The sequence below is a fragment of the Rhagoletis pomonella genome, unplaced genomic scaffold (genome assembly GCF_013731165.1).
Source record: "Rhagoletis pomonella isolate Grant_MI unplaced genomic scaffold, Rhpom_1.0 Rhpom_scaffold_00010, whole genome shotgun sequence".
In the NCBI taxonomy this organism is placed as follows: domain Eukaryota; kingdom Metazoa; phylum Arthropoda; class Insecta; order Diptera; family Tephritidae; genus Rhagoletis; species Rhagoletis pomonella.
Genome location: NW_023458564.1, coordinates 7,380,812 through 7,408,776, shown reverse-complemented (window position 1 = coordinate 7,408,776; position 27,965 = coordinate 7,380,812). Strand labels below are relative to the sequence as shown.

The 27,965-nt window shown below is 36.1% G+C and overlaps 2 protein-coding genes across 5 annotated transcripts in view; one reads left to right on the top strand and one right to left on the bottom strand.

Annotated features, from left to right (window-relative positions):
• LOC118745980 (ankyrin-3) overlaps positions 1-27,965 on the top strand; it is a 187,270-nt gene that overhangs the window by 25,378 nt on the left and 133,927 nt on the right. The gene's annotated exons all lie outside the window — the stretch shown is intronic.
• Positions 975-18,981, bottom strand: LOC118745985 (ankyrin-3-like). 3 transcript variants are annotated; one of them, XM_036479692.1, is made up of 8 exons: positions 18,859-18,981; positions 18,331-18,783; positions 17,485-18,249; positions 17,195-17,398; positions 15,322-15,702; positions 12,313-12,856; positions 1,737-2,031; positions 975-1,646 (listed from the first exon to the last, which is right to left on the bottom strand). In XM_036479692.1, exons 2-8 carry the CDS (start codon positions 18,562-18,564, stop codon positions 1,622-1,624), a joined length of 2,448 nt encoding a protein of 815 aa, XP_036335585.1. In that variant the 5' UTR covers positions 18,565-18,783; positions 18,859-18,981; the 3' UTR covers positions 975-1,621. The 3 variants fall into 3 exon arrangements, with proteins under 3 accessions (XP_036335585.1, XP_036335586.1, XP_036335584.1); XM_036479693.1 differs by lacking the exons at positions 975-1,646; positions 1,737-2,031; positions 18,859-18,981 and adding an exon at positions 6,136-9,033 and having other exon boundaries at positions 18,331-18,658; XM_036479691.1 differs by lacking the exons at positions 975-1,646; positions 1,737-2,031; positions 18,859-18,981 and adding an exon at positions 11,267-11,748 and having other exon boundaries at positions 18,331-18,658.

The window sequence follows — 27,965 nt, the reverse complement described above, 5'->3', positions numbered from 1 at the left end:
AAGACAGTAGATTTTTGTATTTTTGTCCACCTTCGCGGCACTGTGCGACGGCCCAATACTTCTTTGCAACTAAAATTTTGCATTTTGCGATATAAAATCGTCGTAATTAAAATTTAGAGATAATAAATTTTACTAACATATCGTCGCCCTTATGCCAGAAGCATAAATGTGCAAATTTATCAGTTTTCAGTTATTGGTTTGACTCCACTAACCTTTGGATGTTCTACGTTATACCAAATACCAGAATACCATGCGTACACGGAACCCACATATTTTACTATTTCAATTGCATAAAGTAGAGTTAAGTCTCGAAAGAAAAATTTCTAACTTGATTTCCCAAAATTTTAATTTTTACACATTCATGCTTCTGGCATACGGGCGACGGGATATATTCGCCATATTTTTATACCCGAGCGAACTTGCTCCCATAACGGATGTTCTTTTGAACCAAGGACGGATGGTATTGAAAATGGGATAATCGGACAATGGCCAATGCCTACCTCCCGTATAACGGTAGTTTGCAGAAATATGAAAACTGCGATATTACTGAAGTTTATTCACTCAAAATTGATATTTAAAATTATGTATATCTTGTGGAAAATAAGAATATTATAAATTATTAGAAAATGGGCCCAGTTATGTCTCAGTCGGTTTAATTATTGTATTGGACACATAAAAGCAAGACGTGGAAAATTTTTGAAATCGGACTAAAACTACGCCTACTTTTTAACCGACTTCCAAAAAAGGAGGAGGTTATCAGTTCGTCGGAATATTTTTTTTTTTTTTTTTTATGTATGTTACCGCATAACTTTGGACCACGTCAACCGATAATTCTTTTTGCATCGGAAAGGTAGTGTCTCAGAGGTGGTCCCATACTAATCTGGTTAAAATCCGATCAGTGGATCATGAGATATATATATATATTTTTTTATATGAGAGTTGAAGTCGGTTTTTTTTTTTTGCTAAAAATTACTTGTCATATAACGGTAAATTTCACAAATGCGGAGACTTCACTATTCGAAAATAAAGGGCGCAAATTTACTCAAAGTTGATAATCACAACAACCTCTGAGAAATAAATAAGACTATTATGGTATTTTCAAAATGGGCGTGGCACCGGCAATTTGTGGCTACACCAGTTTATCTCATTAGGTTTAACTGAAAAAAACCATCGCAGATGTTTGAAATAGGGTCAAAACCACCCCTACTTGACATGTAACGGTAGTTTTCGAAAAGGTATAAAAACTATATTTAATACTTAAACTTTTTTACTTTTTTTTAGTATTTCCTTAATATTTTCACATAGGCTGTAAGAAAAAATTGGCAAAATAAGCAGACCTTCCATGGTTGAAAAATTTTTTGTTAATTGAGTTAAAGTTCTATTAAGAAAAATTAATAAAAATCAACAAAGTCAGTTCAGTATTTATTACTCTTTATCCCATACGCAAATGTGTCAGTGTATAGCAAAAATGATGAAATATTAAAGATAAAATCGTACAGAACTGTCTCGACGCAGTTGCAAATTCATAACGCCCTCGATCTAATCAAACGTTTTGATAAATTGTTCAGTTGTACGAATACTATATACATAATACTTTTTTACTAATAAATAACTTATATAACTACCTTTTCCAAGAAAGTTTTCGGCTGCATGTAAACGAATAATAAAAAAAATAATCGCACTTACATATACAGGCTAAAAAATGTAAATACATATCTGAATTATTTTCAACTTACCCCACATATTTTTGTTCCTCATTAAGCCCGTTACCCATATAAATACCATCCACAATCGATTTGCCAGCGCCATGAATTTGTGCTTTATGTGGACTAATCAACTCTTCGGCGATGGCCTGCTGTTGCGGTTGACCTCCAACACCGCCAGCATACTCAGCGCTATGGGTCATCATGCGATTCGAATCGATACGTTCGTCGCGTGTGACATCGATCGGCAAGGAATCATCGCCTAGAGATTTCATTTCATCAACTGTCAAATAACGGTAAGGCTGATCGGAAAGCATATTATCTTCGCCTGGTAGTGGCAGTAGTGGTGGTTGTGGTGGTGGTGGTAGTGGTGGTGGTTGTGTAGTGGCAAGTTGACCAGTTTTACAGTTTTATTTATTTGGCATTCCATTGATATCCGATTTGTTTTTCCGATTTGATTTGGTTTTGCGGATTATTAGCGGTGTCGGCGCGAATAGTGCAAAAAAAAATTTTGAAAAGAAATAAATAAAGAAATATGCAAATAATATATATTTTTTTTATTTTGAAGAGCAAACACACATGCATTTTTTTTTTAACATACATACATACAATATACATATTCTTTTGGATTAAGTATGAAAGCTGAGAATGCATTTGCAATGAAACGGAAGTCGGTAGAAAATAATGAACATAATCGAAATGGTAACGCTTTCTTCTGTTAAATATGAGTGTATGGGTGTTTAAAATATGTACAGGTGTGTAAATGTTTGGAAGGCAAAGCACACAAAGTAGACGTTGCATATGTCGCAAACAATTGACACGGCACCCTGAAATTGTGCATATGGAAACTGTGCATACGAAATAATGCATATGAAAAAAACCGAAATAATGCATATATGCACAGTTTCGGTTGAAAACCGAAATAATGCATATGAAAAAAACCGAAATAATGCATATATGCACAGTTTCGGTTGAAAACCGCAATAATGCATATTAGAAAAACCGAAATTATGCATATGCACTCTTTCGTTTGAAAACCGAAATAATGCATATGAAAAAAACCGAAATAATGCATACATGCACAGTTTCGGTTCAAAACCGAAATAATGCATATGACAAAAACCGAATTAATGCATACATGCACAGTTTCGACTCAAAACCGAAGTAATGCATATGACAAAAACCGAAATAGTGCATACATGAAAACGAACTTCTTTCTGAGTAAGCGGCCTTCGGCCGCGCTTTGGGATTATAACCCTTACTAAGTAGAATTCTCCTTTCTGTGTTGCCGGAAAAGGGGGCCGGAAGTATTTTTGCGCAGAACTTCTTTCTGCGTAGGCGGCCTTCGGCCGCGCTTAGGGATTATAACCCTTACTAAGTAGAATTCTGCTTTCTGTGTTGCCAGAAAAGAAGGGCGGAAGTATTTTTGCGCAGAACTTCTCTCTGCGTAGGCGGCCTTCGGCCGCGCTTAGGGATTATAACCCTTACTAAGTAGAATTCTCCTTTCTGTGTTGCCGGAAAGGGGGCCGCAAGTACTTTTGCGCAGAACTTCTTTCTCCGTAGGCGGCCTTCGGCCGCGCTTAGGGATTATATCCCTTACTAAGTAGAATTCTCCTTTCTGTATTGCCGCAAAAGGGGACCGGAAGTATTTTTGCGCAGAACTTCTTTCTGCGTAGGCGGCCTTCCGCCGCGTTTAGGGATTATATCCCTTACTAAGTAGAATTCTCCTTTCTGTATTGCCGCAAAAGGGGACCGGAAGTATTTTTGCGCAGAACTTCTTTCTGCGTAGGCGGCCTTCGGCCGCACTTAAGGATTATAACCCTTACTAAGTAGAATTCTCATTTCTGTGTTGCCGGAAAAGGGGGCCGGAAGTACTTTTGCGCAGAACTTCTTTCTGCGTAGGCGGCCTTCGGCCGCGCTTAGGGATTATAACCCTTACTAAGTAGAATTCTCCTTTCTGTATTGCCGGAAAAGAAGGGCGGACGTATTTTTGCGCAGAACTTTTCTCTGCGTAGGCGGCTTTCAGCCGCGCTTAGGGATTAAAACCCTTACTAAGTAGAAGTAAATAATTCATATTAGAAAAAACGAAATTATCCATATGCACACTTTCGTTAGAAAACCGAAATAATGCATATAACAAAAACCGAAATAATGCATGCATGCACAATTTCAGTTCAAAACCGAAATAATGCATATGTGAAAGACGAAGGTATGCATACATGCACAGTTTCGGTTGAAAACCGAAATAAGGCATATAACAAAAACCGAAATAATGCATGCATGCACAGTTTCGGTTGAAAACCGAAATAATGCATATGAAAAATCCGAAGTAATGCATACATGCACAGTTTCGGTTGAAAACCGAAATAATGCATATGAGAAAATACCGAAATTATGCATATGCATACTTTCGTTTTAAAAGCGAAATAATGCATATGAAAAAAAACGAAGTAATGCATACATGCACAGTTTCGGTTTAAAACCGAAATAATGCATATGGTAAGAACCGAAATAAAGCATACATGCACAGTTTCGGTTGAAACCGAAATAATGTCTAAATGCACAGTTTCGATATGCGCAATTTCGGTGCCCCATTGACACCTATTAAAAAGCCGATATGAACAACATTATAAGAGAACCTCGGAAATCGCTTAATATATTTATGCGCTTTTATCAATATCTAAAAAAAAAATTGTTTTAACATTTATAACTATGTAGTTTCACTTTTTAAGTAATTGGCTTTACGATTTTCCCTTTCAGCATTATCCCTTGTATAATTAATCATATATTTAAATTAATTCTGTTAACACTATATTTAACATCAGTATAAGTTTATCTATGTGCGTCTATTAAATTAATATTGATGTTCATACTTGAGTCATAAAGTCATGTTATCTCATTTTTATAGAGAAGCAAGATGACATCCAACCTCTTATTCCCTATACATATATTAATTAGACTGTGTCGCAAAAAAAGTTTTTCTTTGTTTTGAGAAGTTTAGCTTCATACAAATTTCCGTCCTTAACAAGTCCTAAAAACAATCAAAATCGAGCCTATTTCATATCGAGTATTGTGAGGCGGCCGCTGTGTTGTAATGGTTACAAATGCATACTACCATTCCGCAGGGCCTGGGATCGAGCCTAGGTTCCGACATACATACATCACAAACAAAAGAAAATAAAAAGATTTTTCTAAGAGCGGTCGCCCCTCGGCAGACAGCTTCACAATACAATCGTCGTTCGGAGTCCCCTTTGTGCGAGAACATCCACAACAGAACATCCATAAATGGGAGGAGAAGCTCGGCCAAACGCTAACAAACTACTATATTAATATTATCATCTATATATCGACAATTGAGTGAAAGGTCGACCTATCTCGGCAGCCAGTTCGAAAACGCCCTATCTCAGAAAATTTTTCAAGTACGCCCTGTTTCAGAGTTTGATTGAAGAACGCTCAATCTCAGCTCATTTTCAATATATGTTTAGTTAAGATAGGGCGTTTTTGAACTGAATTCTGAGATATGGTTTTTTTTCAGCCCAATTCTTAGATAGGGTTAGGTTAGGTTAGGTTATGTGGCAGACCCATGAGAGGAACTCACTTAGACATTCAATTGGCCATTGTGATACCACATTACAGAAATTCTTAGAACGGTGCTTACAACAAGGTTCCGCAGGCAGCTGATGTTCAATTACACTGGTCTACAAGGGTTTTGCGAATAAGACGGGACCTGGTGTTTCCGAACGGATTTTTCGTGCTGAACACGAATCTGGGGTCCAAAACTTCCCATCACGTCACGTTTTCGAGAAAAAAGGGGTTGAAACCCCTAAAAACAGCGTTTTTGGACATTTTCGAAAAATTGTAGAGCTGAACCCTGACGTGCTACAAACTTTGTATATGTCAGAAATTAAAGGCTAAATCGTGCCCTTTCGAATGAGCCCTATGCCGAATTAATCGCATGCACCCTTAGATCAGGGGGTGTATTTGTGTCTAGGAGTCCAGGGAAAATTGATCGCAGAAAGAATTTCATCTTAAACGACCATATAAATTTCTTAAATTTTTAAAATCTAACTGCAGATTCGTAATCAGCGACTTTTAATATAGTTAAAACCTTGGCATTATTAACTTTCTATGATCGTTTAAGATTAAATTCTTTCTGTGATCAATTTTTCCTGCACCCCTAAACACAAATACACCCCCTGCTTTAAGGGTGCACGCGATCAATTCGGCATAGGGCTCATTCGAAAGGGCACGGTTTAGCCTTTAATTTCTGATATATGCAAAATTTGTACCACGTCAGGGTTCAGCTCTATAATTTTTCGAAAATGGCCAAAAACGCTGTTTTTAGGGGTTTCAACCCCTTTTTTCTCGAAAACGTGACGTGATGGGACATTTTTGACCCCGGATTCGTGTTCAGCACGAAAAATCCGTTCAGAAACACCAGGTCCCGTCTTATTCGCAGAAAAAAAGTTGAAATTTGTAGACCAGTGTTATTTAACGAGTATGGTCTGAACATACTGAGAGTTCGCGACAGTAAACACCTTCTCAATAAGATGTGAAGATGTTTATTGGACCTCTTCTTCAGAGACTACGATTCTCTCATTGGTCCTTTGGAGGAATATGTGAGGAGATGGATCCTTTTTGGGCCAGCCTCAGAATCTTGCAATCCATTTTTTCAGGCAGGAAGTTGAAGTTTTCGAGAATTGTCGAGTGCACGTGCGTTGGGTTGAAAGAGAACCCCGCGCTTTTGAGCCTAACAGGTTAACCTAATATTCGCGTGTTGCGTTTTGGTACCCACGCCGTAGAATTTTTTTTCTTGCGTCATTCGAAATTTGCTTGCGAGCATTTGCATTTGATTTCATTGAGCGAAATGTCAAATCAAAATGTCACGCAGAACAAAAATTGGAAACTGATTTAGTTTCATACGCACGTCGTTCAATTTCGGTTGGTCCCATACAAGTTGTATGTGCATGAGAAATTTTTGACAGTAAATTGGCGGCGTGCGTGAATATTAGGTTAGCCTGTAATGGCTGAGCGAACCGCCGCTACTTCGCCTGCAATGCCGACAGGTGCGACATTGAGCATAGCATTTAGCGCTAGAGTATGAGTGGTCTGCAGTGCTCCACTGATTCCAACAAGGGCCGCCCTTTGCACGCGCTCTAGCTTCCTAACAAGAGTCGTATTTTCAGTTAGTACAAAACTTTTGGAGAGAGACCTCATCTCTTCTTCATAGCCGTCCAGTATTTCACCCAAGAACTTGACTCTATCAGCGAGAACAAATGAAGCACCCCCTATTGAGGGAAGATAGGGTGTTTTTCCCCTTTGACAACTTTGACAACGTTTTGTAATAAATATAATCGGGTACTCCTTTGATTACGCGGTTAAATATTACCTTCTACCCGGCTACCTGGATAAAGACAACCCCCTATCAGGGTACCCAGACAAATATAAGCCGCTACTCAAGCACCCGGATAAAAATTGCCTTCTACTTGGGTACCTGAATCAGGATAAACCCCTACCCGGATACCTGGTTAAAAATGACCTGTTACCCGGAGAAATATTACGTTCTACGCGGGAACCCTCTACACAGGTAACCGGCGGACAAGTATTACCCTCTACTCGGGTACATATACAAATATAGCCCGCATCCTAGGTAGCCGGATAAAGATAAGCCCGTACCGTATGTTCTACATTTTATAATTAAAGAAATAATATATAGTTTGAGTGGAAAATAGTGGAAAACTTACTTTTAGTAAAATTAAATACATACTTAGGTACTTTACCTACATACAGTTACCCAAGAATAAGCTGTGGCGCGACAATTTAGCAAGTTTTGGTAAGTCCTAGCTACAATTTCGATTAGCGCACGTCTCCCATAACTTGAAAAATACATTTTTTTTTTTCATATAAATGTAATATAAATCTTATTCTTATTTGGCGCTGTGACTGCCTAACCGCCAGTCCTTTCTCTTCTGTTCCAACTGACGCCAATTGGAAATATCAAGTGAAGCCAAGTCCTTCTCCACTTGTTCTTTCCATCGCAGTGGGGGCCTCCCTCTTCCTCGCGGAGCCGCTGAATGTTTATTCACTGCACTATATCCATGCCGTTGTTAAGCTCATAAGGCTCATCGTTCCATTGGCTGCAGTACTCGCCGTCGCCAACCCGTAAGGGCCCGTAAATCTTCGGCAAAATCTTTCTCTCGATTACTCCAACAGCCGCATAATTGGATGCTGTCATTGTCCATGCTTTTGCGCCATATACCATCACGGGCATGATGAGTGACTCATAGAGTGTGGGTTTCGTACGCCTAGTGAGCAATTTAGTCCTGAATTGCATACGCAGTCCAACGTAGCACTTGTTGGCAAGAGTGATTCCGTGTTGGGTTTTCATGCCGGTTTAGTTATGCGGCTTTATTATCTTCTCCAATATCAGATTAAAGAAATCGCACGAAGGGGAGTCGCCTTGTATTACTCAACGTCATTTTACACAGCCGTATCAGTTTCGCGGGCGGATACCAATTCAGACATCACGGCGTATAGGCAACTCCTTTTAGTGCTGTCGTAGGCGGCTTTGAAATTTGCAAATGAATGGGGTGTGTCGATCCTGTTCTCGCGAGTCTTTTCCGAGATTTTGCCTATTATTAATACCTGGTTCATGGTGGATTTACCAGGTCGATACGATCCAATCAATTCGTTGACGTTGGGCTCAGTCTTTCGCACAATACACTCGATAAGACCATGTAATCTATGCTTAGAGGTCTGAACCCGCGGTAGTTGGCGCGAATGGCTGGGACGTATTTCTTGTGGATTGGGCAGAGCACACTTAAATTCCAGTCGTCGGGCATTCGTTCATCCGCCCATATTCTGCGTTGGAGTTGATGCATGCAACTTGTCAGCTCCTCGCCGCCGTACTTAAATAGCTCGGCTGGCAGGCTGTCAGCTCCAGCAGCTTTGTTGTTTCTCAGCTGCGTAATTACTATTCGTACCTCGTCGTAGTCGGGCAATGGAACATCGAATCCATTACCATCGATGTAATCTAAATACTTCTCTGTATTTATGAAGCTTGAAAAGGATACATCTTTGTATTAATTCTACTGTTAATGTCATGGTGTGTGCGAACAGATTTGAAAAAATCACAACTCTAGGAAAAAAAAAATTATTTTTTTTCCCCAATGGTTTCTATTTTCGGACATGCGCCCTTTTCAAAATTGCATATTCAATCATTTTTGTTTGCACTTCGCTAATCACCTCAATTCTTTTTTACTTTTCGCCTCAAATAGAGGATTTTACTGCTTCCTGTCTCCAAAAGGTTGTTCATTGTGTTTTAATATATCTATTTATATTAACATTTATATATACATATAAATTAAATTATAATAAAACAACATCAAGAGATTTAAATTAAACACATCAAGATTAGTCTGCTTTACAAAGATTAATTGGAGAAATGTGTATACATATGCATGTATGTATGTATTGTAGCAGACAAACAGGAAGACCGCCTCACAGTGGTGCCAAACTGGAATTTACTGTCCGGTGCCTCATTTCTCAACAGAGTCAATTAATTTTATTTAATAAAGCATATGAAATTTAAAAGAGGATTGTCGAGCCCGATTTTTTATAATTTTTATTTCTTTGAATTTAATTTTTCCGTGCAAAGTGCAGAGAAAGCAGCAAATTTGAAGAAAATTGATTCTCCTGTTTCTTATTTGGAATTTTTAGGAAAATTTTAAGTTGCAGTTTTATAACCCATCTAGACTATTTTGAACATTTAAATCCAGTCTGTGATGGCAGTGTTGAGAAAATTTTAGTTGTAAGTACAATTAACAATTAATTAATTAATTTAATTGCAATTACTTGTTTAATCAGTTAACATGATGATTAAAAAATTAATTGAATAACGCCCAACACTGTGCGATGGAAACACCAGGGTGCGAATCACGGCATTCATCATCTAAGTTAACTCGAATCGAAACATGATTTTAAAATCACAGCATTCGTCAATTTAGCACAGTCTCTCGTCACCAAAAGTCTTTCGCAAATTTAATTAAAAAGAAAAAATAATAATTAAACACAAAAAAAAACAAATAACTGCTTAAAAGTTAAAGGAAATAAAAAAATATGTCTTTCTTTTTAAAAAAAAATAATATGTAGAATCTAATAATTAAAAAAAAAAATCCTTTAAAATAAAAGATATAAAAAAAATCTCTTTAAAACAATAAAATCTGAAAGAAAAATATATCAAAAATCGAATTGAATTAAAAATAAGTAATGGATATAAATATCAAAAAAAAATTTTTAATTTAAGAATATATATTTTTTTCTTTTCAAACGATAAAAGCTGAAAATTCAAACCAATTTAAATTCAAAAAAAGTGTAATTAAAAAATTAATGAGTTTCTAAAAGTTAAGTGAAATAAATAATTGTTTTGTTCTAAAAATAATACAACCCAAAAATTAAAGAAAAGTAAACTTTAAAAACAAAATAAGTTCCTAAAATTAAATGGAATTAAAAAAATTTATATTTTTCTTCTTAAAATAATATCTAAAAATCATAAAATTAAAAGAAAATCAAATTAAAAAGAAAACTAAATTATTTAAAAACGAAAAAAATAAAATAGTTGGTAAAAATTTAATTAAATAAAAAAAATATATATATAATACTCCATGTATTCTTTCTGAACGTTAACCTTCTCCCCTTCCCCCCACTCCTGTAAATTTTTTTAACTTAAAACTTTTTTAAAAATATGTAAAATTCACTAAAAAAAAAACAAGCTCTTCAATGCCGAGTGCGAAAATAACGAAGAAACGATTACGAAAAAGGGCTGACATTTGCATGTTTAAACTCGTATAACTCGACAAAAAAACATCCAATGGTTACCAGTAACCATAGCAACAACGTGGTGGAGTTTGAACAAAATGCAGTCATAAATTTTTTTTTTCCTGTTACACTTGGCGAATTTTTACCCATATTTTAATGGTTTTTGCTTCAAAAATCGGCGTCAATAAGTCTCGTCTAAATTAGCTTCCATTTAAAGATTATCAAATCAGATGAAAAAATAAAGGCTCTGAACCATTTTGAACAGTAAATTCCAGGTTTGTACCACTGTGTGTGGCGACGTTTTACCCTAGCGGTTCTGTTCAGTTATACGAGGTAATAATTAGAAATATGTTATCGTAATTTTTTTTATAATTTGTGTGAGTCCACTACCTAATTATATTCCTTGCTTTAACGTTGATTTCAAAGAGAAATTTTAAATTAAAGAACAATTATACATTGGGCCTTATGAATAAAAACTAAACAATCGCTTTTTCTCAAAACTTTAGATATTTTACTCGATTTACTCAAAAATTTAAGTAAAAGGTCGGATATTTGAAGAAAAACCAATTGCTTAGTTTTTATTCATACGGTCCATTGTGTCGTTTTGGGATCTTAGATTTCTAAATTCAATTAGGCATAAAATTAGAACGGTAACCAACTTTTTTAAATCCTCCAGTAGTTTATCATCCATTATCATCCAGCTTAATCGAATGCAGTATTTAGATCCGATTCCCATCACTTCGAAATTTTTTTTTATTTGTTGTGGTGTTTTTTTGATGATTTCGATAGTTTTGCAACAACAATGATTTTGCACATCCATAACACATAGCTATACATATATACACATACATACATACATACATACATACATTTGTACATATATCCCCCGTAAAGTGTGAAGGGTGGTCTAAAAATTTTGACATGTTACTATTTATTTACAAAAATATATAAACCGATCGCATTTTAACAAAAAGCCAAAAATTTTGTTGGAAACACTACCACACGCACACACACTTTATAAGGAACTTTATAAGAAATATGAATATTTTATTATTATTTAATTTACTGTAATTTGGTTTTATATGGCTAATTTATGCAAAGCCCAATGTGTGAAACTTACTAGACATAAAGTACGTTTCGCCCTGGTAATATGGAAGATAAACGTGGTCTTCATTCGTATTTCGATCACCCTTTATGCCATACCATGGATCCCAATCGTTTGTGTCGCCTGAGACACAGTTTGTCAAACATACATACAAACAAAAATATTCATAAATTATAGAACTTATTTAATATGTACTCAGAATTGATTTGAAATTTCTCACAAATTATCGTATTGTATTTTACTAGGTTGATAATAATAAGGCTAGGCAATCACATACTTAAATGGATAACGGAAGATTTTTAACTTGGTGTCACATTAGTGGAGTGCTTCGCATTGTGTTATTCGAGTAGCATGTCAAAGTTTTTATACCAGTTAAGGTTGTACATACATAGTACACTCTTCGGCAGAGCAAAATAATATTTTATTTAGTATCTAGTTACATTCATTCACAAATATGTAACGATTTAATGAGAATTTGTCTTGTAAAGCGATTGTTTCTATATGCAGATGTTTAAATGAAATATAAAGGGTGCTTTGTTAATACATATGTATGTATGTATGATTTACGAAATGGAGAACCAAGCAAACTTTTCAAATGTGAATGAATTTATTTATATATATATACGAATGTCCTAAGATACCAGAGATACATACAAAAAATAGTAGATTGCATAGCATAATACATACCACCTTCTTCTTCGGAATCCGACATAAAGGATTCATGCATTGCCTCAGGTGCAACAACGCGATACTTTTCATCGGTTTGAGTTTGTGTTGCTGCATCTGGTTCATTTGTAATCGATTTCAAAGAATCCAAAACACTTATATAACCCAATTTGCGTGCAATATGCAGCGGTGTCTGTCCATTGACGGTCTGTGCATTGGCATTGGCCTTATGTTCCAATAGTAGATTAACGATGTGACAATGTCCTTGCTGAGCTGTCTGATGCAGCGGTGTATAGCCGATTGACGTAGCCGCATCCACGTTAGCACCATGATTCAATAAAAAGCGCACCATATTTGCTTGACCGAAATGGGCGGCTACATGTAGCGGTGTGTAGCCTGCTTTGGTGGCCATATCAATATTGGCGCCATTGCGTTGCAGAATTTCGGCTACATTTACATTATCTTCTTGTGCGCACAAGTGCATCGGAGTTAGTCCATTCTTGGCTGGATGATTTACGCTGGCCTTATGTTCAATGAGCAAATTCGATATCTCAGCGTGACCCTCCTGGAAATTGATTAAATTTGTATTAAAATCATGCATTTTTGTTTTCGATTGTAGTGAAAGAGCACACGGAGAAAACATAAACCATATCGTGTTTATTTCAAACTAAAACACATACATACATAGGATTTGCCGCCAAGCGATCCTTTGTTTACTTTAAACAGATTTTTATCTGGGGATTTTTTCTTTTGAATAGGCTTTCGCTCTGCACTTCACATATACTTTTTCATAATAATAGAAACCAAATAAAAATTTAAGACTTTATGTTGATGCAGACGGCAATCGAACCTAGGATCTCTTGCACCTAATAAATAATAGCGAGCACCTCTGCGCACTCAGCTACAGTTAGAACATGTAAATGTGTTTTCAAATGTTCATTTTGAATCAAATTTCTTACGATCAAACTAATTTGATTTCACATTTGTTCAAAATATACTTTTTCTGTTCAGAACCTTGTAACGTAGTAAAATTGAAAACGACTCTGTTTGAAAAAATCATCTTAGATAAGATTAGATTCAGAGGAAGGAGCAGGTCACCCTGTTACCGCGACCGAACGAACGTAACAAAGTTCTATTATTCTCTTTTTCGTTGAGGCTATTTCATTTTCTCCTAAATTAGTGGTAAGCTCAACTGTTTATTACGGTATCTGGCGGTACATAGAGTGCCTAAACCGAGTATTCAAGCCGAAGCTTTGTTGCTTCTTACTCACAATGCGAAATCGGAACCACATAAAGATGGCTTCCGACGCCAACACATCAATTAACCACGTAAACTCTCAGTCGTTTTTTCTGGAGCGGATGAGCCTATCTCTTTTAAATCTCTACGGATTCTGCAGAAATCATTATAAGGGACTTCGAAACTGGCAGCTATTCCTGTGTGAATCCGGGGATCCATGGCCAAATCCATGTTATTCGTTCATCGAGCAGTACAGCTTAGTCCATTAGCTGTTGCTAGCTACTCTCGCCTACTCCTCAACTCGTTAAGACAAAAATTGCAGGGTAGATTGTGTGTTTTGAAGCGCTTTAGGCCATTTACGAAACACCATTCTACCCGGGTCCCATTTAAAATTACCTAAGTTATGCAAGTGTTTACTGCACATATGCTCAGACAGCGTTCCGTGAGCTATAGCCAGGTACCATTGTACCTAAGCCCTAGGAGAGGAATTAGATGATAGGGATGTATATGTAGGGGGCGGGAATTCGTTGCCCTTCTACAAATTTACCAGACTCCTTTATGAATCTTAGCCCTTTTTCGAGGGAAAAAATGTAGCTCGTGCATTTTCAATAAATCTAACCCAAAAATATACCATCTAAGTCTGGAGAAGTCCGGTCAGGGGCATTGAAAATGTTCTGTACTTTAGTCGTCTTCCAAGCAATATGTACCTGGTGGATCGTCCAGGATTCCATTTTCGACCATAGGTCTTAGTCATGGGTTGTTCCCCGCAATCAACCCTAACAGGGCTCGTGGATCACTGGTTCTCTGTATGAGAAGAAATTTGGCCTTTTCAGAAAACACTTGGTTGTTTTAAAGGCGTCAATACTACAGCAACGGCTTTATGAGTTTTATAAGAGAAATCTTTGATGTACCCGATTTTTTCCGCTACGATTGGCCCTAAAAATGGCTCCGGTCCGATAAAAGTTCAAAGCTCATTCACCTTGCAACGAGTTCAGCCTCAACTTACATTCCTGTACCATTTTTAAGGCGCGCGAGCGGTTTCCAAGGTCTTTATAGCAGCTTGGCTGTTACTACAGACCCTGATTTTATGTCCACACCAGCTTTCGCAAGTTATACAGTCTACTACTTTCAGTATTGCGAAGACTTCCATAGCACCCTAAGTAGTAAAAAGCACCTGAAGCATCATCCAGTTGCCATCCTGCTACATTACCATTCTCTGAACCGTCGGTATAGAAAGTTTTTACGAACATCCCCAAGGGTGTATCTAGATCTCTCCATTGCTCCCTTGTAGGAAAGCTAAAGACGTACTTTCTTCCAAAAAAAGACACCAGGTATCAGTTTGTCATTATGTGTAAAAAAAAAACAAACAACCTTCTATAGAAATCTCTGTGTCCGGAGCTCCGATATAAAATTCACACCGTTATATAACTTTTGGTATACAGTTTCTAAAATTAATGAAGAAAACAGAGAACAGAATGAAATTCTTTAACGGCTAGAGAAGATTAAGTAATTTTTTCAGATTGAGTAAATCTTTAGTATCTCGGAAACGTCTTGGGGAAATACCGTTTTAGTTCGACCAGAAACTGAACTTCTTAATGATAAAGAATCGTAAATAACCACTTATAGGGTCCTGTGTCCTCCGCTCCTCTAGACCCTAGTTTATATCTGTCTTTTTTTTATTGAATACCAAAGCTCTTGCTCAAAGTAATCGGATTGCTTGGGGTTACTTCCACCATTTCGAACAAAATACTACCATGTATAAGCATAAGTACATACAAATCTACACCTCTTACCTGGCAACTCAAATGTAATGGTGTGAAACCGGCTTTGCTTTCAGCATTAGCTTGTGCTCCATATTCCAGTAAAGTAGTAGCGATATCCATTTGATTTTTGCGAGCGGCAATATGCAATGGTGTATGTCCATTTTTGGCTATAGCATGTGGACTAGCACCCTTCTCCAACAACAATAAAGCGACTTTTTGGTTATCATAATGACAGGCGACATGTAGCGGAGTGACGCCATTCTTGCCTTGAGCATCCACATCCGCTTCCTTTTGCAACAATAGTTGAGCAACCTTGATGTGACCATATTTGGCGGTCAAATGTAGTGGTGTGAAGCCTTTCTTCGTAGCAGCGTCCAATGCAGCGCCGTTTTCGATCAAAACAGCAGCGACCTGGTTAAGGAGATTTTATAAATTAAACGTGTATATGTATGTACATACATATGTAAGTAGATATCCAATCACACTGAAGTTAAGATTCATGCAAAAGAATTAAAAAGTAAATGGTTAAATATGAAAAAAATGGTATTTGTACCTTTACAGAAGAAATGATAAACAAGGAAATGAAATTTTATATTTCACAATTTATTCAACAATATTTTAACACAGTAATTAAATAATAACAATTTTTATAGCAACGAACATAAGTTGAAACAAAGGCGTTCGGTTATAAAAAAAAATAATGAAAAATAATACAATCTATGCCTTAAAATAATGCGTTAAAACAAACTTTACATGATGAATATAAATATTTCATAAGCAGATTTTTTGTTCAGTAAATTAAAGTTTGGCAGTCAATTTTATCTAAGTGAGGTATGCCACGTGAAATTATCATTCTTTTAGTATGTCGAAGAATACATTAAAAAGAGAAAGTTGTGTTCAGGAAGCTAGTAGTCACGGTCTTGTAAGGCTTGGTCCCCATTTTAAGTTGTGTTTCAAAAATTGAAGAATGTAAATAAGCCCGTAACACCTACCAAGCAAACAAAAAAAGTTCGCCATACACCCCTGATTCTAAAATATTTATATTTTTTTTATTTTTCGCCTAATGTAGGGGTCGCCTTAAAAAATTTTTCGGTGACACCTAAGTAAATAAATTCGGATGTAGGAAATTTTCCAGAAAAAATTCTACTGCTATAATAAAAATAGTTCCTTAGCAAAAGTATAATGATTTTTGATGAGCTTAAATTTACTGATTTTAGGGTAGTACGTTAGGGTGATATATCATCCTTTAAAATCCAATTATAAACGCCGAAGATATGTATCAGGAAAAATGTAAACTTTTTTTGAAATCGCCTTGCAAAAATACTTTAGACTCAAGGGTTTCCGGAAAACTTTTTTTACGGTCCAATGTCTTTATGGAAAATTAAAAATTTGTGGGTTTGTTTCCGTTAAGTAGGCCCACCTACGCGGGACCTACATTTAAAATTTCAAAACTTTTGGTGAACTATCCAGGAATGTATAAAAAATAATTTCACTTAGTGCATATTCTAATGATCAAGATAGTATACAAATGTGTTAGGAAAAAATAAATGTTACTGCTAATTTAACTTAGTACCTACTTACATAAGTGAAATCTATGGTGCCAATCTGCTTATGGAAATATTTGTCATTTTACAAACTAAAAAATAACAACATTGAAACAACTTAACGGTAGCTGTACAAAATATCAAACAAAACCAACTTAAAGTAATATTCCAATTTCAGTGCTAAAAAAACAAACCAAGTTGAAGATTACAGTTAACATACAAATGAAAAGAATACATATGCATACATATAAGAAAAGAACTAATCAAATAAAATACTCCTGATGGCGTATCCAAAACAATTGCATCAAATAAACCGTATCAATATGGTCCACTATCTTTTTCGCAATCAATTCTTTTACCTCATCCTGGCCCTCTTTGGCGGCAATATGCAAAGCCGTATACATATCCTTGGTGGTGGCATCCACTTGAGCGCCATGCTGCAGCAACAGCATTACAATATCAACATTGCCGAGACGAGAGGCAATATGCAACGGAGTTTGTTGCTCGCGTGCGCGTGCATCCACCTGAGCGCCATTGCGCAACAAAATGCGTATAATATCAGTCTGTAAATGGAAGCAAACAAACAAAAGAAATAAACGAGAGTTAAAAGTGTTTCTCTTCATCTACATATACGTTAATCCCCACCCACCTGATTGGCACGCGCAGCCAAATGTAGCGGTGTCTCACCGCGTACGGTCGGCACATCCGGGCTGGCGTCATGTTGCAGCAAGTAAATGACAATATTCATACAGCCCATAAAAGCGGCCACATGCAATGGTGTCAAACCACTCTCTGTGGTGGCACTAATACTGGCGCCATGACGTAGCAGCAACTCCACCACCTTTATGCGATTCTTCTTGCATGCAATATGCAACGGCGTGAAACCGTTAAGCGCACGTGCATTGGCGTCGGCATTACGATCGAGCAGCAGTTTGGCGACACGCACATGTCCACAATGCGCAGCCACATGCAACGCTGTTAAATAGTCCACCGTAACCTCGTCAACGGGTGCACGGTGATAGAGCAAAATGCGTGCGGCATCTACGTGCTCACCCTGTGCGGCCATATGCAACGGAGCGAGTCCGTTCTTTGTTTTGGCGCTAATCGGTGCGCCGCGCTCGAGTAGCATGTCGACTACCTGCTCGTGACCAGAACGTGCTGCACAATGCAATGGCGTTAGACCGTCACGGGTCTTGGCTTCAATATTAGCGCCCTTCTCCAACAGCAAGGAGACCATGTTGGTTTTACCCCACTTGGCGGCCACATGCAACGGACTAATGTTGTGCTTAGCGGCGAAGTTAACGTCGGCACCTTTTTGGATTAGTAGAGTGGCAATGGCTTGATTGCCATAGTGGGAAGCAATGTGCAGTGGTGTAAAGCCAGATTTGGAAGTTACATCGGGATTGTGATCGTTCTGTGGGAAATAAAATAATTTAACGATTACGGAAGTATATTTTGTTTATAGATGGAAAACATCTTTCCACTTTGTACTCACATCCAAAAGTAGTGTGGCGGCCTTTACATCGTCCTTCTTGGCTGCAATATGCAATGCAGGCAATCGCACCTTGCCGCGTGTATCACTTTCCAAGAGCACAGCCACGACCTTATCATGTCCTTGCTGCATAGCCACGGCCAGTGGCGTGAAGCCGTCTTCAGTGGCAAGACTTTGATTTGCGCCGTTGGCTAACAACAACTTCACCACCGAATCGTGATTTTCCTGCGCTGCCATATAGAGTGGCGTAAAGCCATTCTGCGACTGTACATTCACGGAGGCATTGTGCTCGAGCAGAAGTTTTACTACCTCCTCTTGACCGGCGAGCGAAGCAATATGCAGTGCAGTGTTACCCTTCTTGGTTGCGCTGTCAACGATAGCGCCGCGTTTCAACAACTCAGAAACGACGTGTATATGTCCGTCCTTGGAAGCCAAATGCAGTGCGTTTAAGCCGTTCTGTGGGTGGTAGCAAAATCATTTGGTTAGATTAATAGCAAGCTTAGTGTGAACTTTTATATTCGGCGTACTTACAGCATTGCTGGTGTTAATGTCAATATTATTTTTTAAATGTTCCAAAACTCGTTCCAGATTACCAGCTCGGGCTGCGCGTAGAAATGAAGTGTTTCCATCGCCCTGAAAACAGAAACTCGGAGTCAATAAAATTTCGCAAGCAAAAAGATCTATAGTATTTTGCTAGATAATTAAAATTTTTTCTTTGGCTCTCTTAAATTGTCTTTTATATAATTAAGCTTAGTATAGGAGGTTGTTTGATAATTGAGTGTGTATGTATTAGGGATGTACGACTAATCGATTAAATAGTTCTTTAATTAATCAGATCCTGAGTAATTGGTGTTAAAAAAATACTGCAACAATTATTCAGTTTTCTGATTAATAAACCGAATTAGATTCTGTTTAATTAAAATGCAATTAATCGAGAAATTTGTCACTTTGATTAATCAAAAAGTTGTATTCTTTGATTAATTGATTAATCAGATTTCGAATTATCAGCTTGTTCGATTAAGTGGTTAATCGCGCATCTCTAATATGTACATAGTATATGTTTGCCAAGATATTTCTTTCGCTTCTTCCCTGTGACATTATACTTCTGCAATCTCAATAGCGATGACTTAAAAAGTTGTGTGTTCGGTAGGCACATAGAAGCTTTTAGCATCAACAACGACAAAAATCTTTATCTCATTGAAATTCCCTGCACGAGTTCTGTATTTTCAACATTCTAGTCCAAATCAATGTTTCCTATTATCCGTATCGAGGTTTAGCCAGGCTGGGGCCCTTCACAAGGTTCAGTCGCGAACGGAGTGATTCGGATACCGGGCGACCTTCAGAACTGATCAACCATACTCGGAACAGCGAATCTCCGCCAGGGCGAAGGCAACTCGTGGGAGTAATTATCTATACATATATAAATACGCCACAAGAAAATTTTGAACTCCCTTTTACAGACTAAAATGTGAAAACCGATATATCTCTAAAGCCAATTATGCTGAGGAACTGAAACTTGGTACAGATGCATTAATTGTAACCACCCTTCTTACGCCGAAAAATGGCAGGTATTGAAAAATGGGGCGTGGCCCAATCAAATTGAAATTCTCATATCGCTTATTTCTGGAAGCGCTTATGCTAAGATTCTGAGATTTGGCATAGCTATTTATGATATAAATAGCGTACTTATCGCGAAAAGTGGTAGGTTTTGGAAAAGGGGGCGTGGCACCGCCCAAGCGAATTGAAATTCTCATGTCGCTTATCTCTGGAACCGCCGATGCCGATTCTCTTGGCCGATACTAGCCTCGGCATCGGCCGATTAATCGGTCGGACTCTACGAGGCACCTCCCATACTGAACTTTTCATATCGCTTATCTCTGTAACCACTTATGATCTTTACTGGAAAAACTTAATTTCAATATTCCGCAGCGAAGTCTACGGAATCATAAAATTTTCTGGTTGGGCACGGCTAAAACTAATTATGCTTGTAATGGTCCGATTCTGAGAACATTGGGAGAATTTAATTCGCTTTCAATTCTTAATGGTCTTGACTTTTCTTCAAAATACCATTTCAAAATGTTATTAAATGAATTTTTTAATTAGTCTTAAGTTCTCTCTAAATTTTCTCTTTGTAATCTGTAGTTTCAATAAACAGCTTTTTGATTAAAAAATCAGATATTGGACAATTGTGAAAAATTCTAGGCGAAGGCTGCTCTTCCGAGGAACTGCTTGAGCTTGTATTGTCTGCCTAGATAATACTCCCTTGGGGTACGGGCATATCAACTATCTTAAAATATCTATTAAATAGTAAATGTTAATTATTAAATTCGATAATTTATAACTTTATACCTCTCCATATTTCGGCAGTTTTGCAAATATTCAACAATAATCGATTATTTGTTCCCTCAAACAGAGCAATGGATGCATACAGTATAGATAGACTAATGTACATGGAACCTGGGTTTATCGCTTTTTACAATTTTGTGAAGGTTAATTGAGCCGTGTTTATTCGTAGAATAGTTTTTGTTAGGATTTTCCTAAATTTAGAAAAAAGCTAGAAAGAGCTAAAAGATTTACCGAAAAAAGCTAGCAGCCAAATTTAAATTTTTCTAGCTTAACGGTGAAAAAACAGCTAAATCTAGCTGGAAAATCTAAAATGGCAACACTGGTACGCACCTTAGACAGACTTAGAGCCATTTCAACAATATTAGAGTGGACTCTCTGCCAATGTATCCATTCACATTCGCAAAACATTCGTATCATTTGATGCGAAGGCGAATGTCGAATACGAATATGTAAAATGATGCGAATCATTCGCATAACGAATGCGAATGCAAATATTCGCAACATTCCTGATATGTATATAGGGAAAACTTGGAAGTTAGGGCGGGGGGACTCGAGCCTGGCTACCTGGCTACGCTCATGCAAACATATGTAAAAACATTTACATGTTTAACACCGTGCGACAGTAAATTTTACAAAATACAAAAAAAACGCGTATTTACTTGTTCTCTCTGCCGTCAAGATTTTTTTAAAAGGATTTTGAAAAAATATGATTAATTCAAAAAATTATTTAAAAAAATCAATGCAATGTAGAATAATAATGCGGGTAACAAATAAAATAGAAAATTTTGTTTCATTAAATATTATTGAATTTTTTGGTGCATAAGAGCGAATAGGTATGGAAAATGTCCTCATCCTTTATATTAAACAAATAAAATGAATTAAAAGCGCATTTTCAGTGTCTATTAACCAAAAAACTTTAAAGTTTCAAAAATCCTATAGCATTATCTCTTTCATTTCACGAAATTCGGACTACGAGGGATTTTGTTGGTGCGCCAAGGCGTTATTTTTTTTTTCAAAAGCAGCAATAGGGATTTTAAGTTCACGGTGTATTTGTTTATTTCTGGCGGAGCGTCCATTCTAAGATTTGAGAGAAAATACACACCCATTCCTTTGAATTCAAATTTCCACTATTTTGTTCTCATAAGTACTGCTTTAAATCTTTCCTCATGCTATTAAAATTTTTTAACTTATTCTTTTTTGCTGGCAAAAATATTAAATAGCACCTGCAACGCCAGCATTTGCCCATATCTAATTACTTTCTTCGTACACCGAAATTAACAAAAAAAAAACTATTTTTGAGCTCCTTTGTAGCGAAGGCTTCATTGTTGAGGTGTCTTTTGTTTCGTTAAATAACAGATTGGCCACCCCAACTAACAACAACCCGAATATTAGTAAAACTTTTGTCTCCTCTTAAAACAAAACAAACACACCGCACACTTGCCAAATGGTCATTCAACTTGTGCAGGTGCATTAAAAAAGATTTCCCATTACCACCCAACGACTCAGCTTCTAAGAAATTATGTATGTCGATTAAACGTTAACAATGTCAAACTGGCGCTTATTTACATATAGTTATATGGGCATGTGTAGGTATACATAGGTATAAACATAAATGCACTTGCATACTTAGTATATGCAACCAGCTGTTAGCACTTATACATAAATACTAAACAAGTTGTTTACTAGGGCTTTGTTTACAAATTTTTGGGGTTGAATAGTAGTATGTTGGGATGTACATATGTGTGTATACACAAAAAAGAAAAAATAACTTTTCATTTTCGAAAGTTTCCGAAAAGTCGAAAATGACGTCATTATTTCGAGCGTATGACAACATCTGCGAAAGAGAGTTTCGAACTACGAAATTACGTACACGAATTTATTTCGTTTTTCTTCCTTGCCGAAATTGAAGTGTCCACAATACCAAGCGGCAGACAGAGACTTTTTTGTAACTTTTCACTGTTTGTCTATGTGCTTTATGCGCAGGTTTGTAACTACACATATAATTGAAGAAACACACCCCTTTAGACACTGAATTTAGGTATATGTATGTGTATATATGCATTCTGCATTTATGTAGCGAAAGCCTCTTTTGTAATAGATATACAAAAGAATGCACAATAGATCCCGGAAGTAATTTAAACATTTTTTTCTAAATGTTTACCTAGCGAAATAAGAATGCTTGAGGTGATTCGCTTCTAAAGAAATTGCAAAGAATGTAAACATGTTATTGGTTTTTCTTTTAACAAAAACTATAAGCCTCTTTGATACAGAGTTAAAAGAATTCGCTTAGGCTGTTACAGCGCCAAACAAGCAGAAGAAGAAGTAAGTTAACTCAGGAAGCTAATTCCTTAATGGCTTGCCTTTCAATTACGGATGCATTTGTAGAATATTACACCGTACGACAAAAACCAAAAAAAAAAAAAATCTCTAAACACACGAAGCAATTAATATACTAATCAAACTAGGGGTGAAATATAGTACAACTGCGGACATTTTAAAAGTAGTTTGAAATTTTAAAGATTCCGCAGGGCCTGGTTTCCTGGCCCTGGTCAAAGCAACATCGCAAAAAAATATAGAAGAAATGTTTCTTCTTAACAGCGGTCGTCCCTCGCGATACAATAGCAAACCTCCGAGTGTATATCTGGCATGAAAAACAGGTTCTTATAAAAATACAATAGGCGCACAGTGGTGCTAAAGCTATTCTTATTCAGAAATGTCCAACGTACTCAAAACTGATTAATATTTTAAATAAAATCTGCTGAGCAAACCGCTGAAGCTGTTTAATTCAACGTAATTTCAAGCGTGGCACGTTCTAACAGTTATGAGTTGATAGATTTCTTAACAATTTTTTTATGGATACTTTCAATTATGACAGTAATTTCTGGTTTGGTCTTACTTCCTAAACATGGAAAATGATGATTTCATGTGAAATGTTACATAATAAAAATGAATCCCTAAATCATCAATAAATACCTAATAACACGGCTTATTTTTCAAAAAATATTTTCTTCAAAAAGATATAACTAATGAGTAGGGCCAAGTAGAATCTTCAGTTTTTTACTAAAAACTAATGAAAGGGGCCTTTCTACGAAAAGAAAATTCGCGCATACTTGCGCCAAAAAGATGACGCCCAATTTTATTTCACAATACCAATTTTAGCAGTTTTCCAAATAACATAAAGTGTATTAAAATATTAAAGATTACTGTAATTTATCCTATATTCAGCACCATATAATTTAAAGGATGCCTTCTAACCAACCTGAAGTCAATTTTCAAAAGTCAAAAAAGGCGAATCCAATTGGTAGCCCATGCGACAGCTGTCAACTCTCAAAGTTTTAATTTGACGTAAAATTCGTGACTGGCGTGTCTAAAACCGTTATCAGTAGCGTTTTAAGAAATATTTTCTTATATTTTTAGAAAAATTAACAGTCCATTTGACAGCTGTCAACTCTCAATGTTTTGATTTGACGTGATATTATTGATCAGCATGTCAAAAAACGTAATCGGTGGTATTATCAAAAAGGTTTTCTCAATTTGAGAGAAATTGGCAGTCGATTTGACAGATGTCAACTGCCAGACTACAAATTTTATGCCACATTCGGATTTAGCATTACAACAATACTAATATCCCGCAGTTTTATTATAATCGTAACATCCCTGCTAATTTGTCGCGTAAAACATGGCTTCTCCGACCACTGTGCGCCGTTCGGAGTCGGCGTAAAACTGTAGGTTCCTCCCCTTTATGTGACAATATCAAGGCGCACGGCACAAATAGGAGGAGAAGCGCCAATATTATTATTATGTACTAGCAAATAACCGGCTTGCTTCGTGATGCCTGTTAAGAACTTTTGCGTTGACCAACACAAAAATAGGAGGAGAATCTTGGTCAAATACTAACATACGTGTAAGCGCCAAACTATTATTAGTAGGTATTATTAATATACAAATAGTGTTGAAATGCAAAAACTGTTTGTAATGTAAAAAAAATATTAGTTTAGGTTGAAAGGACTGAAGAGCAGAACCTTCCTTACTAAACCCCTTCGATGCTATGAGCTCTTATTTCCACCTTTGAGATATCTGCAAGTATTGCAAGGTTTGCCAAGAGTGCGTAATCTTCTTCTAAAAACCAGCTGTTCCACAGGATGATAGAGTTTTCCCGCTCAAACTGGGTCATTGACATTCCTACCGAGTTCTTTCTAATTTGAGACACTTCTTCTTGATATACCGATGACCCGTTGATGTGCCTATGACATTCTTGCGCTACTTTAACGATGGGGCTTTATTAAGTCATATTAAAAGCAAATTTGATTCCGGCGCCATCTATATTTTGGGTCCATTTTTTTAAGAAGCACTTCTTATCATAAAGTTAATACCCGTTAATACAGGTCGTACAATAAAGACGGAATCTATAAATATATCTACTCCAGCGCCATCTGTCGGCAGAATTTTTTGCATCCGACGTCGTAAAATTTATTTAATTTTAGGCCTCCTTATGAACAATATTTTAATTTTTTGTTGCTGTGTGGAAACATAAATACAATTCGGACATCCCACTCGTGAGCAAAGCCTCAGAGAGTACTGAGGACTATTAAATTAAAATAGTAGGTCTGTGGGAACAAATGGGACTACTGGCAGAAACAACATCTTCTCCTTGGCCACATCCAGTAATAACTCATGATGCATTTATATTGGTCATCATTTTCTTTACTACCAATCTTGTTTCAATATTAAGGTTAGGTGAATCAAGGTACCGAAAGAAGAGTCAAAAAATGGACTTTGATTTTTGGGAGGTGCTACGACTTCTTGCAAACTCTCATCCCTTTTTAGTTTACAACAGAAGATTACTTTTAGCTGTCTGTTCATAATAGGTCAAAGGTTATGGTTCTCTGGGTGTACTACATCTATTAGAGATGCCACGTCTCTGTTAAAAACACTCACTCTCCTTCAGTTTATTAATAAACACCACGCCCTCTTGTATAAACTCATTTTATACATTTACCGTACATCTTCTCACTAAATTTCAAGGTCATGTGAGTTAGGGGTCCGAAGATATAGCAAATGTAAAATTTCACGGCTATGGAATGAGCCGAGCCTCCTTGTACAAACTCATTTATATTTACCTTACTATAAGCGCCTACCATGCACATGTCTGAGTAAAAATTTCACACTTTTAAAATCTGCCACGCCCCTTTCACAAAAGTATATCTACTTTACTATAAGCATCTACCATATATTTTTATGTCAACACACCGAATTTCAAAATGTCACGCCTATATTGTTGCGGAGTCGGTGGTAAATTTATTAAGCTTCACTTATGTATATATGTGAAAAAAATGCCATTAAACCGTTCTACTTTTTTATATTTTGACTTCATATGCGAATAACAAGATTCCATCGCGAAATTGGGTTTAAATGAAAACTTAAAAAAGATAAATATAATAAAAAAAAAGTAAAAATAACCACTCGTGCTCACATTTGTCGAGACACTAGATTCGTTCGTTTTTGGCAAAAAGAACATTTTCACCGTTTAATGTTGACATTTTGAAATATGTTAATCTTTTATAATTAAAAAAATCGCAAAATTTCAAAACTTACAATATAGCTGCGACAGTTATTCTGCATGCTGCCATTTTTTTAATTTCGTGATGCACTCTTGAAACTTTACAGATATGTTGTATTTTATGCTAATGTCAATTGCCTCAAATATGAACATTCATTTGAAAACTTACCAAAGTTATTAAAAAAAAAAAAAACAATTATGATTTTTTCGAGTGACAATGAAATAATAAATAAACGTTTTAAGTGTTAAATGGTTCAAGTACTTGATATATTTTTTATTGTACTTGTTTCTGGAACTCCATTGATTGAAATAAATGCAAGAAGAATGCGTTAGCGTTTTTTTTTTCTGCCGAAAGAAGTGAGTGAGACTAAAAAAAAACAACTCTTGAGATTTGCTCATATACACTTTTGAAAGCGATATATTTACGTATCTTGAACATCATAATCTAAAAACTAGCTTTACAAAAATTTGTTTACTTAAAAGACATACATAGTGGAAATTATTATATATTAATTATAGTGGTGGAAATAATTATAGCCTCACCACGTTTTGACAAGTTTTAACATATTATTATTACTATTTTTTTTTATTTAATTTTAGTTATTTTTTTATAAAAATAAAGTTAATTTTTTATCTTAAAACTTGTCAAAATGTGGTGAGGCTATAATTACTTCGACCACTGTACATTTTCTAATTAGTATAGTCATATTACGAAAAACTGTAAATTTTTTTTTGGACTGCGAGTCCTCTGAAGCTAGTCCTAGAGATAGTGAAATTTCTTTTGCGGGCCCAGAGGGTTGTAGCATTACCGCCGCCTTGAAACCAAGGACGGTCAAGGTTTTTTTCATTTTCGGTAGTCACAGTTCAAAAGGATTTTGCTCCATCCCATTAGAAAAATGTTTACAGTGGGTCAAGCTTTCAACTTTTTGATCAAAAATCCAATTTTAAATCATGTAATTTTATGTTTTAAACGACTCTAAAATAATTCTGGCCTTAGGAGGCCTTTAATAGATTTTAGGGAACATTTTTTTATAGAACATTTTAACCTACTAACACCTATAACAGGATATTTTTGAACCGCTTTTGAAAAGATGACAATTGGCAAGTTAAAATATTCCGCAAAAATGTTAAGCAGCAAATTTTCTAGCAGTCGCCGGCAATCACCGCTGTCGGCGTTATGCATTTTCTGCCACATAAAAAAATTAAATTCCAAGAAGACATGGAACAAAAAGTGTGTCTCACCGTCAACAAAAAAAATATTAAAAATCAACGCGAATTTAAAAAAAAAATTAAATAAAAAGTGTAACAGTGATCGTAATGAAACCAATTGCATTCATTTAGGGGGGTTAAACTATGAATGAATACCAAAAGATTTGTAAAAGTGGTTCACGATTTGTTTATATCGATTTGAAATTGTAGATACAAAAAAAAACTTTCACAACATATTTATTTTTAATTTTGAGAAAAAATTTTAGGTATGCAGGTTTATAGCATATTCTAATATAATAAGGTCGAAATTTCGAGCACATTTTAGGCACATATGTATGTATATATGTGGAAGAAAATGCCTAGCACCGTAAGCACCCACTTGAAACTTGCTCATTATTATTCTAAAATTTAATGCGCTATAAAATTGCATACCTTAAATTTTTATTAAAATCCAAAAAAAAAAATATTTTAGTGATTTTTTTTTTCTTTGATTTACAACTACAATTCAATAATAAAAAAATAT